Below are 12,426 nucleotides of genomic sequence, written 5' to 3'. Positions count from 1 at the left end.
CCCACGTGGCCAAAAAGAAACAGCCGTGTAATTGGGTGAACCTTTTCTGACGCAGACCAAGATGACTCCGATCAAGACGGATTACAATGCGTTCTTGCAACACTAAATCCGGTCTTTTTACCCCCATCATAACTGACGCGTTTCGCACTCCACGGGGGGTGGATATCAGGGATTTCCTCAGAAAGCTCTCCCCACCTGGACTGAAGATGGGAAGTGCGCGGCTCGGCCCAGATGGCTCAGGATGCGCGCTGACTTTATTGCTGCTGGTAATCCAGCAAGTGGCTGCACCTACAATCAATTCAAGTTTTATCATTTTTTTATTGTAATTATGAAGATGTATTGCATTTTGCCTGGCCACAGCTTGTAAAAGAGGATTATAATGGCTGAGTATTGGAAAAGGCAAAGATGTGCATCGCTATAATGAAATGTTATGCCAACTGTCTGCACCTTTAACATATCACATGAAGGTCTATAATGTTAGATAATGATGAAACCCACTAAAGATCTGTATACACCCAATATTATTACACTTAGTCGATAATGTAATTGACGAGGGCTCATTAAATGCCAATCAATCAATCAATCAAATTTAATAATTTTTATTCAGCATATGCAACACAAAAGTTTAAAAACAACAATAAGGCATGCAAGCATGACCACATATTCATAGTTGTCACGTGCTCACATAGCCCCTGCTTGCCAAACCCAATGTAAAAATGATATAGGAGCCATATAGAAATTGTGACTAAATTGAAATGAAAACTTCTCACACTAGTTCTAAGTAAATACTGAAGATCCAACGTGGAAATACAAGCGAACAAGTGACGAATAAATAACACGTAAAAAAAGAAAGAAATTAAAATATATTGTGCAGGCACTATAGTATACAGAGGTTGTGCCATTCTAATGGCACTATAGCTCGCTATAGGACCTCCCCTTCAACCACTGTAATTTGAGGCACAATTGCCATAATGGTGGTGGTACAGCCTAAAAAAAAAAAGAAAAGAAAAAAAAAACCTTTAAAACTTCACTTCAGACATTCCTCGGTCCGGGCAGACCGAGAACTTGCCTCAGACTGGATGTTCTCATGAGGAAATGCTTTCTTTTCAGCTTTCACGGAGCCGCAGTGATGAAACCCGAACGCGCGGAGCGGCTGCGCCGTCGGCGCGCCTCCCCCTGCAGCCGGAGACGCACACATGAGGTCCGGCCGCCTGCCTGGGTGGTCCCTCTACTTTAGTGAGCTGTTGCTAAGCAGCTAATAATAGTCGTGTTTGCTGAGTAATTTTTGCCCTTCTGGAACCAATCAGATGCAAGAAAGTCCTGCAATCTGACAGCCCCAGAGGCGGGATCTCGAGTCTTTTTCTTTTTTTTTTCCTCCCCTTCTCGTCACCCCTCCTCCTTTCTCTGCCTCCAAATGGAGAGAGAGGTCTTTTTCTCCCCTTCTATTGAATCTCGGAGTTGGCCGTGACGCGCGGCCCAGGGGAAGAAGAGCGCAGAGATCTCAGCAGAATGCTGCGACCATCGAGCTTTCTGATGCGCGCTTTTTGAGAGTAAAAACTCGCCTCTTTTTCTTTTGGATGAGCCACGGTGAACCGCAGTTTGAGAGAGCGCTGGAGACCCGCTCCGGATCACGCAATGTGGGGATGGAAGGCGCAGACTTTGACTTGCCGTCTCCGACAGGAGTATGAAGTCCTACTTCGCGGACCGTGTGAGATCTCCGAGAGTGAAACTCTGTCGCCTTGGGATATCGCCGCACGCTTTCGGGGAAATAATACTATAAAGTGGGAAACGGTCTCCACCTCCTCGCAGTCCCCGCAACATGGCCTCGGCCGCTAATGCACCCTCCTCCGAGCAGGAAAACAGAGACCCCGACCGGCCGAGGATAACGCGGAGGAACAGGGGGGACTATTCCCGCAACACACCGCTGGATTTGGAGTATTTGCAACGGCCGAGCTACTGCGATGCGGGCTTTGCTCTGGAGCAGATATCCCAGGTGCTGATTGTATATACTTCTATACCGGGGATGGGCTTCGTTTGTGCACTTTAATCCACTGTTTTCATTGTATATGAGAGGAAAAGCCGAGCCGTGTGATAAATAGATAGATAGGTAGCCTAGAGTCGTGCTGGACGCGGGGGACACCGGGGTTGCAGCAGGGCTTCAGAAACAGGTCGATTATTTCTATTTCCCGCGATGCTCGGACTTTTTTGCCAGGGTTTGTTTGTTTTTTTTCTTTGTTTCTTTCTTTTTTTTAAAAAAAAAAGCACGTGAAACAAGTTGCTGGTCCAAACACTAAAAGCTGGAGCGTTCCGCTCCCAGCCCGGTGGAGAGTGTTCGGGCTGCAGGGCTGCAGACAGAGGTGTGTGGCTCCACTTGGGAGAGGAGCACATCCATGTGGCTGCCTGCCTTCCTCCTTCACTAATACCGTGGGTCCCCCCACCGCGATGGCCCCTCCACTCCCCCACGCAGACCGGAACACCCGAGCAGCTGGAGGGGCGGTGTGTGTGTGTGGATCAGTGTGTGTGTGTCTGTGAGTGTGTGTGTGGTATCTGAGCCTTTTACTACATTCAGTATTTCAGGATATTTAATTGACGTGTGGGCGTTCGTGAGGGACCCTCCCCCCCCCAATAAAAAAACAGCATTTATGGATATTTTTCTGTTTATTTCTAGGAGCTGTGAGGAAATCAGTCAAGTATGATGCTTCCAGACCCAAGGGGTTATTTTGTCATGAAGACAGATAAGGGTGACTAAATTACCAAGCCACAGGGGCTTATCTTTTCAAAAAAGTCACCAACTAATTCTTATTAGTTTGACATCTACTGTATGTTGGTTTATTTCCCTCCAACCACTCTCGAGGTCCAAGCGCAAAGAAGTTTTATGGATTTTTGTTGATTCAATCTATCTATTATTCAGCACTGTAGCCTGTGAAATTAAAGAACAGGCCCGAGTTTGTTGTCATTATGGGATGAAGTTATCATTTCTTTTGCATTTAGAAAGTTAAGGTTGCAGTTTGCATGCGTTAGTGGTACGAGAAAGCGGTTCTCAGAAGTGTGTGTTTGTGACACTTCAGCAGTGCGTAACCACTCTGCTTCATATTCAGACATTCACGTGCACTCTTAAAGTGTATCTTTCCGGATGTGCTTCCCTGGGATAAATATTTGAGGACACACTGACATGAGCACATTTTGGACCACCTGTGAGAGCCATTTGTTTGCATCTATAACCTTTTCTCTTACTGGTCTTGCAGTCTCACCTGCTCAGGTAAGTGCAGTGTTTTTGTGCTCTGATCTGACAATAACACCAGGACTCTTGTCTTGTAGGGGAAGGCAACTGGGAGGAAAGCACCTCTGTGGCTGAGAGCGAAGTTCCAGAGACTTTTATTTAGGCTGGGCTGTTACATACAAAAGAACTGCGGGAAGTTTTTGGTTTTGGGCCTCATGATTTTTGGAGCCTTTGCTGTGGGCTTAAAGGCAGCTAATTTGGAAACGGATGTGGAGAAACTCTGGGTTGAAGGTAAGGCATCTTTACTTATTTTTTGATTGTATGCTTGATGAATTGCTTCTCTAGTACTGTATGTGTTTGAATGTAACCTGCTGGTTGTACTCTTCACTTCAGTGCTTTGGAACCTGCACTGTTTCACATTTCATGTTTAGGTGGTGATGAAATGCTTTAGACTGTCAGGAGAAAGGGTCGGTGGGTGCCACTGAACAATTTCAGAATGATCTTCATTGTTGAGGCTCTGGAAAGAGGCCAAGAGAAACTTGATAATAATTTCATGTTTCCTTTTAGCTTCTCAGACTGCACAGACAAGATGTGCGAGAGGTGACTGTAACTGAGCCCGTGGACAACAGTGTAATTAAGCTTATAAGTATCTCTTGGGGTACAAAAAAAAAAGAAAGATTTTGTCAAAGCCGCCATTTTGTGAGGGTTCGTGCGTGTGTGAGTGTGTGTCTGCCTGCCCCCAGCAGTTGAGGGCTTAGAGGCTGTGTGTGGTCCCGTTTTGGACAGCTCTCAACTTTCCAAAAAGATTTGTCTCCGGCTGCAGAGAAGAAGCAGCTTTGGAACAGGAGCTCATGTTTGCGGCGTGGATGTACCGCTTGTTATTTATTTTTGGCTCTGAACACTTAAGAGAGAAGAAAAATTAAAAAGTAGGAGCGAAGCCGTGCATATGGGTTGTGCTTTTCTTTTTTTTTTCTCTCCTCTTTTTTGTAGGTGGGTGGGGGTGTAAGGGAAAGGGGCTGAGCTTTTTTCCTTCCCTTTGATCTGCATTCCTGTGCTTATGGCTAGAGTTGGTTGAAGGAGTCATGAATGAAGGAGCAGATTTTGACATTGTTAAATGAATTGAATAAAAAAAAAGAAGAAGAAGTAAGAAAACATGTTTTTCCTCAAAAATGTATTTTTCTGTTTGTCCTTTTTTTCTTTTTTTTACATGCTCTTTAACCGTCCCCACTAAAGTAGAAATAAAAGTGTAGTTGTTGAGACGGCGCATCAAAGCGGAGTGACTCCTGTCCAGATCAAACACCCCACCTCCTGTCCTTGCGTGCTGCTGCAGGGGTCTGACAGACAGCTTGTTCTTCTAATGTGTGGCGCAGGCGCAGCTGGCAGCAGTTTCGGCAGAAGGGAGCCTCTTCAGCACAGGAGTCCTGATTGTACTCAGAGGAGCACACTGTTTTCACACCCTTTTCTGCATGCCGGACCACGGTCAATGCCACCGTGGGGTACAGGCTCGCCGGTGAATCCTTAACCAGTGCACGGCAGAGTTAATGCTGACATTGATTGGTAAAACAAACTCATTTCTAAGGAGGTTGACAATTATTGTCATTCATCAAGTAAAAAACAGAAAAAAAGGTATTGTGAGAACTGAAATTGCGCGAATCGATGAAAAGTTCCAAACAACAAAGAAATGAAAACGATACGAGAAGAACATTTAGCAAAAGCGGGCCGAGTGTAGTTTTCTACAGCACGCTAAGCAGCTCAGAAGTTTGTACTTCAATCTATATTAGCAGCCGAAACACACTGCAAATATTACAAACTCAAGTTGCCATGTGAACCAGCGAAACCTTTACATTAAAGGTCTGTGGGACAAGTGTGTGATACTCAGAGGAGTAAAAGAAATATCTTCAATAATCATGATCAGAGATCGGGATTGGGGGAATCTAGCAGATGTCAGAAAATATGTTTAAAAGTTAGAACATTTCCACGCAATCATTGATCAGTGTCGGTACTAAACAGCTGGGTGACCTCAGGGAAACCACTTATCAGTGAGGCCAATTAAAATAAAAAGGTTTCAAGTAACTCGGGAGTTTTTAAACTGTACTCTGGGGCAATAGATTGGAAAAAGTCCTGTGGTCCAGGTTGATTCTGTGCCAGAGGGATGGGTTCCTGATGGTAAGATGAGCAGCAGATAAAGTGATGCACACATGTCTGGAAACGGCTGTGCAGACCCGTGGGAACAGTATTGTGATTTGAGGTTCATTCGGTTGGTCAGGTCTAAGTTCAGTTGCATTGCATATTCCAAGATGATGAAGACAGAATTCACGGGTTCGAATTATTTAAGGAAGGTTCAGGGAGTCTGAGACACCATCTTCCTCTAGAGACTATGGGATGTTCTGGAGAGCACTTTACGCAACAGTCATAAATGCAAAATGAATGCTACTCTGGACTGAAATGCATATTGTGACATTGCTAATCCAAAAAAAAAACTAAACGATTTTTACTGTACTGTCTGGTGTTACACCATTTGGTTGTGCTGACAGAACCTGGCTGACACTTGGGGTGCAGCCACCTCTGGGAGACGTCCAGAGTATACTCTTATACTGAACTTGGTGATAAACGGAAACCTGCTCACACACATACAGATGCTGTCAAAGAGACAGGGCTGTGGTGGTTTCCTAGGTCCCGGTACATGAGGGGTTCCAGATGCTGGCAGGGAGAGATCTGTTTGTTTAGATTAGACTGCACAGCTGAGGGATAGATTAGTTCTGCCTGGGCCGTGGAACGCTGTGCTGGGCCGTGCAGGGGGACTGGCCCACGGTGCGAGAGGAAAGAGAGGAGAGAGAGAGGAGGAGAGGACGGAGCGGCTGTTTATGTTTCATCTGGAACTGCCCTCCGCAGCCGACCCATGGACGACCTCGCCTGGAAACTTCTGTGGCTTGCGGACACGCATGCAACGCAGCCAGCTCATATTGTATCTCTCAATTCTTTTTTGCAACGGACTGCAGCCGCTATCCTGATCTCGTACCGTGTCTGTCGTCACCTGCTCTCTGATCCCGCCGAGGCGGCCGGGGCCTACAGCAGACCACCACTAGCTGCATACCGGAGTTGTCTCGTGTGTTTATTTTACATGCTGTCATGTGCTGCAGCTTTTCACAGGGATTGTCTCTACTCACTCTGTGCTCACTCAGCACTGTTTATAAATACTCGGACACAGGAAGTTCTGTTTATTAGACAAAGTGACAGAGACCAGTTGGGAGTGAGACGCATGCCTGCACAGTGAGCTGATTGTGTCCCCTCTGCACACCGTTTTCTGAGGATGTGCGGAGGTCTCTGGTAAACAGTTGGAGAATGATACCGGTGTTTTTAAGCCCTATTTCCAACCTGGAAAGCAAAGCGGCAGGGGTGTTGATGAACGCAAGCCTATATTGGCACATGTTCAACCTTAGATACACTCAGTTTAGGTTCACAGATGATTTTAGATTATCTTAAAAATGATTAAATGGAAGCCACTTTCAGGAGCAGATACATGGATGGGAGGAATAAGAACCCCTTTTACAGTTCCTCCTGGCTGCAAATGGAAAACAGAGACATCCCTTGGCATTCTGGGTTTAGGCAAACACAAGCCAAATTGTAAAGAAAATAAGAGCACTGCCTGCCTCTAATTAAAACAGTATCACATAAACACTGGCCTTCCTGTAGGACAGCCCCTCGTTCTTTCGCTCCGAGAGAGGGGCTGAAGAGTATGTGGCCGTGCTGATGGGGGAGAGAAGGTATAGGGAGGGAAAAGTTTGGAAACACTGGGCAAGAACCAAAGTTGAAACTAGGGGGAAGCAGATGAGCCGGAGCTTGAGCTGTAATCTGGGTTGAGTTGTGGTTTTGCCAGCGTTAGAAAGAGGAAAGGGATTAAAGTTTTCATCTTGCATGCGTTCCTCAGAGTTACGTGTGAACGACTCAAGCTGAAATGGGTTTACGGTCCCCAGATTGATGGCCTGGACCACAGCGCGGGGCAAGAGGACTGGAGTCTTAAGGCCACAGACCGAGGGGAGGAATTGAGCACTTTCCTGGGGTGCATAAGTGCAGAGTCCAGGGGCCACGGGCGTGGACCCCGGGGACCCTGAGGTCATCTTTTGGAGGCCCAGCTATTTAAAACCTCACCTGATACTCACCCTGTGGCCTGGGTGCAGAGTGAAGACTCACAGCAGAGGGGAGGGGTGTGTGTGTGTGTTTGTGTGTGTGTGTGTGTGGGGGGGTTAGCTGGATCAAATGCAGCAGAAGTTGCAGCTGTCACTAGTCGTTGTTTGTGTCCTGTGTATGTTAATATGAGTGCATGCGGATGCCGGCTGTGTACGAGTCCATGTCCTGAGCCAGATGCTACGAGGAGATAATGCATTGTTCTCTTGTTTTATCAGTATTTCATTATCTTTATTTGTTTTTAAGTGTTTAAAATCACTTCTCCAGTAGAGGGCAGTGAATCTAAGATGTTTCTTTTATGATCTGGTCAATATTCTACATTTCTACATTTGCATCAAAGCACTGACATGAAAAAAAAGGATTTAACCAAACTCTATAACTAAACTTCACTAAAACCCATTTAAATTCATCTTACTACTGAAATCAGTATGGTAGGAGTTAAAATAGTACAAAGTGCTATTTGTAAGCATCCTGAGCCGGATTTAATCCAGTCATGATTAAATCTGGCTTTTTTTTTCCCCCAATAGCAGCTTCTTCCATATTTTGCCTGCCTGCTTTGTATCAGGCGTGATGAGGAGTCGGGTTGGCCAAGCAGCTCGCAGTGGCGGGGAAGAACGTTATACGCTATCATGTCAAGTGCATGCGGAAGAAGGCTTAACATCCTTTTTGTAGATGAAGAAGAGGAGGTGTGGCATGATTGTGGGATCTTAACTGAGAGGATTAGGACAGCATGCATGCATGGATGTGAGTGCACAAACATGCAGTTTGCCGTTTCGGTTCTGTGAGTGATCGGTGGCTGGTTTGTATTTTATCCACCTCATAGCTGGCTTTTATTCTCTTTTCTTCTCTTTACACCCACAAACTGCTCTTTTTGAAGTTTGCAGGTAACTACTCCACTCTGCAGCGGCATCTATCCTTCCTTCCTCATCCATTTCAATCTGGTACACAGTTACACACAAACGTAAGAGTGCAAAGTTACATATACCCTGTACAAATCTGACTTACTAAATCGTGTGTTTGTTAGTTTTTTTCTTCAAACGGGATTAAGCCTCCGTATCGGGAATAACCTTCCAGCGTGTCGTGATAAACTTCAATGAGTTGATGAAAAGTGCAGACTAGCTGGTGATGGAGTTGGTGTGGGGAAACATTGCAGCTCTGGTACAGTACACAGACGTACAGTGCTGTTTTCTCGAGCTGGCTCTCCAGCGTTTGAAAGCAGCTGCATGTGTGTGTGTGTGTGTGTGTGTGTGTGTGTGTGTGTGTGTGTGTGTGTTTGTTAGCCTTACCTGCAGAAAGTATTAGTGATTCACGATCTAAATTTGCTACGTTGTGTGTCTGCCCGCGTGTGTTGGTGCTGCTCTCGGGGCAGGCACACTCCCATTCACAAACAACTTCCTGAGATGCCCCCAAGCGCTCTGTTTACATTTTGCATTCTTTCAAGCGCTCTTATTCAAAAACCAGAGCCCTGCGAATGACCGACCACAGGAGACTGCGGAGAGAATTACCTTCCCCCCTCCAGCTCCCTCTTTCTCTCTTCTATCCCTCTCTTTTCCCCCTCTTCCAGAATGGTCTCTCTCTTTACTAGAGCCTCTGTTTTTTTTTTCCCCTCTCTGCTGCCCCCCCTCCCCTCCCCTCCCCTCCCTGGCTGGAGAGAGTGGCCTCAGAATGCCAGATGTATTACAGAGTGAGCCACGGCAATGTAAACACTCAGCCCTGCCATGAGAGCAGGGTGGTCTGGCCTCCCTCCTTCCCTCCGCTCCCCTCCCTCTTCCCCCTTTCCTCTCTTCCCTCCCTCACAGCACTGGCTGCCAGAAGGGTGGAGAAAGTACAAAACAGCAGAGGGAGACTCTGTGTTTGTGTGTGTGAGTGTGTGTGTGTGTGTGTTGGAGTGGAGACAGAGCGAGGGAAGAGGCAGGAGTATAGTAGCGGTAGTGTGTTTGTGTTTTGGCTGCGATACCTCCCGTACACTAGGAGAGATTGGGGTGTGGATTGATGCTTCTCAGACTGCAATACACAGAACGTTCCTTGCAAACATCTCCAAAATGTGTGTGTGCGTGTGTGTGTTTGTGTGTGTGTGTGTGTGTGTGCGCGTCTGGAATCCTTTTTAGCCCCCCTGGCTTACTGCAGTTACATACGTAGCTGTATAGTTCATTGCAATTCCTGCAGCACGTCGTCATAGTATCTGGCAGTAACAGCAAGTACCACATGTGCACACGCAAAGCATGAAGAGTGAGAGAGATAACATTTTTCTATCACAGATGATTGAGAAGTTCAGAGCTGAGGCGCTTTGTCGCCCAGTGGAATAGAGAAATTCGACTGCGTCTAAAGCTGGATGCAATTGTCCCACATGCGGGATAACAAATTCAGCATTGGAGGGAAAAGTGCGGAGTGCGGAGGATTAGTTGTGAAAAGCTTTTAAACTTTTACTGTATCCTTCTTAAAGCCCGATGGGCACTTCCCCGGAAATGTAGCTATTCGATGTGGTGATGCAATGCAGATTTCTACAACGGTGACCACTTCAATGTGGGATGTGACTTTCTTAATAAGTCCCTGTGGCAAAAAGAACAAACAAACAAACAAATGTAACAGGTTTTAATTGTGTGAGTTTGCTTATAGTCAACTTATATCGTACCTGCAGCTATAAGGTGTGTTCTGGTTTTAAATGTTTTTCCAATCAGTGGTAAGACTTGGCCGCTTTTCTTACAGTATGTGTTGCACTAATTTAAATAAAGAAACATTCCTTCATTCTATTATCATAGAATTCATGCAGATCCCCATGCAGTGCATTCAGATAGAGAAAATGCTTATTTCACACCTTTGCAACGCAGCAGGAGGAAGACCATTCATACACGCCTTTAAATTTCTATTCAATTTAGTGACATTCAGACTCATCGGGACTAAACAGGAGATTTGACATCTTCTAGCCTATTCTTCATCCTGACGCTGACTGGCTGCTTCTGTCACCCGTATCTTCGGTCCTGATTCCAAATCCAGACTGCTCACAGAGCTGCAGGACTGTAAGCAGTTTGGATCAGGAGCCGGTTGGCAAGTCCTGAGTCCTGACTGATATGGATGATTGAAAATAAGTCCAGCCCTCTCGTCAACTGCTATACCGGCCCCTGAATGACTACAGAATCCCTTTCCTCTGATGATAACCGGTGGGACTGCCTGTAAGAGTCAGCAGCGTTGACTGACTGACCCACTCCTGTGGTGCGTATCCCATGGGCCGGGAGCTGATCCCCCCGCAGCGTAACTTTCCAACGGCTGTTGTCTTATATCAAGCTCTCTCGCCCACTGCTACTTTGACTGATCGCTGGCACTTTGCTTTTTCTTTAGTTGCCTCTGAGGGAGCATTGAATCACTTTTATTGTAGATAACTGCATCAACATCACTGATCTGCAAAGACATGTCTTCACGCTGTTCCTTGATTTGTTGTTATTTAAGTTTTGTTTCCCAAATTGCATTCCTGAATGAGATGAATTGTGATGATTATTCATGTGTGATGGCGCACAGCGACTTTATTGGTCACAATGTTCAAACGTAACTCTCCTGTGTTTCAGCTCAATACATTTTAAAGAGTTGCTGTTAATCATAATAGGGGGTATAACGGGTCGTGGGCTGTGTCAACTACAGTGTTTTGGACACTTTCTGATACACCTACTTACCACTCAATTAGTGGGGCTCACCATCTGTCTAAAAGGGGTATGTTTTCTGTTACTGTTGTCTGAAACAGCAGAACAGAACTGCCTCCCCACGGACTGCATGCACCCTCGCATGGGTGCAGGTTGATTAGGTCACTAATCAACCACAGCTCGGCATCAGCATAACAAAGAGGCATAAACCCAGATTTACCCAGAGTGCAGGTCATATTTCACAGCTTACGAGCACCAGAAAATCAGCACATACCAAGAACTAGAAATATAAATCAAATTAATATAGCCAATGCTGTAGTATAAACAGGCCACTGTCTCCCTTGGTGTGTCAGAGTCACATTGGAAAGTTGTTCCACTGCCCCCCAGCAATGCAAAACTTAATTTCCACAATAATTACTGGCCTTTTCTTTCAGTTGGTGCATTTTTTGATACTTAATAATCATTTATGTTTGCTAAAATAACCAAGAATGTCTTACGGTTACCGTCTGTCCTCTGTCCCGCACTTAGGAATGTGTGATCTTTGGGATACCTGGAATCACGGGCCATCTTTACAGGAAATGACAAAGAGATGACTGCCTGAGATTGGCTGCTCAAGCCCATGTCGGGGTCTGTTATGACTGGGCAGAGGGCCAATCAGAAGGCTTTAAATCCAATGGGGAAGAGTAGGGTGGAGGGGGAGCTCACCTGCTTGAATCTGACAAGCTAACAGTGGTTACAGGATGAGCACCACACGCCCCTCACACCCCAACCATAGCAAGACTGAATTTTTTTAATGTCTCTCATTTCACCTAGGAGGACTTACTAGCAATAGACATTTGTCCAAGCCTTTATTTGAATTTCTGTGGCAGTATGATCTGCTTTTATGAGGGCGCTTGGTCACATGTACGTACAGAGTCGTCAGAGTTTTCTTCTCCAGCTCGTCTTTCCACCTCTCTGAATCATTTGGCATTGAATAGGATTTTTTTTTTTTTGAGGTGGATGTAGGGGGTTGGTAGGAGAGAGAGGGATCTGAATGAAGGCAGCAACGTGGAAGAATCTGCCCATTGAGGCCTGTGTGAATGTACACCTCGAGCCCAGGGGAAGCTGCATTGGGAGCCAGCCGACTGCTAAATACACCCATTTTAGGGGCTGCAGGGGCAGGACAGGTGATTAGCATAATCAGGGGCGAGGGGAGCCATACATATGGTAATGCTGCAGTTCTGAGGGACGGTGAGGGTTGGTGGTATGGGTGGGGATTCAGGGGAGCAGCGGTTGGCAGCTGAGGTGTCACATTTGTGTCAAGGGGTCGGGGTGCTCTGGAGGGGTGTGTGGCTGCATGAGGAGATACTCTGAAAACTTCAAATCCCTCCGCTTGTTGCATGTCTTTCT

The 12,426-nt window shown here is 46.1% G+C and overlaps 1 protein-coding gene across 1 annotated transcript in view; it reads left to right on the top strand.

The window, feature by feature from the left end:
• Positions 1 to 1,421: 1,421 nt before the first annotated feature.
• The window catches only part of ptch1 (patched 1), a 57,639-nt gene continuing 46,634 nt past the window's right edge, over positions 1,422 to 12,426 (top strand). The window contains exons 1-2 of the mRNA XM_061729352.1: positions 1,422 to 1,993; positions 3,319 to 3,511. Of these exons, the coding sequence (XP_061585336.1) occupies positions 1,820 to 1,993; positions 3,319 to 3,511 (367 nt within the window). The 5' untranslated portion in view covers positions 1,422 to 1,819. The remainder of the gene's footprint in view (positions 1,994 to 3,318; positions 3,512 to 12,426) is intronic.

The sequence above is a fragment of the Cololabis saira genome, chromosome 9 (genome assembly GCF_033807715.1).
Source record: "Cololabis saira isolate AMF1-May2022 chromosome 9, fColSai1.1, whole genome shotgun sequence".
NCBI classification, from domain to species: Eukaryota; Metazoa; Chordata; class Actinopteri; order Beloniformes; family Belonidae; genus Cololabis; species Cololabis saira.
The sequence above is the reverse complement of the archived record's forward strand: the minus strand, read 5'-3'. Positions and strand labels throughout refer to the sequence as shown.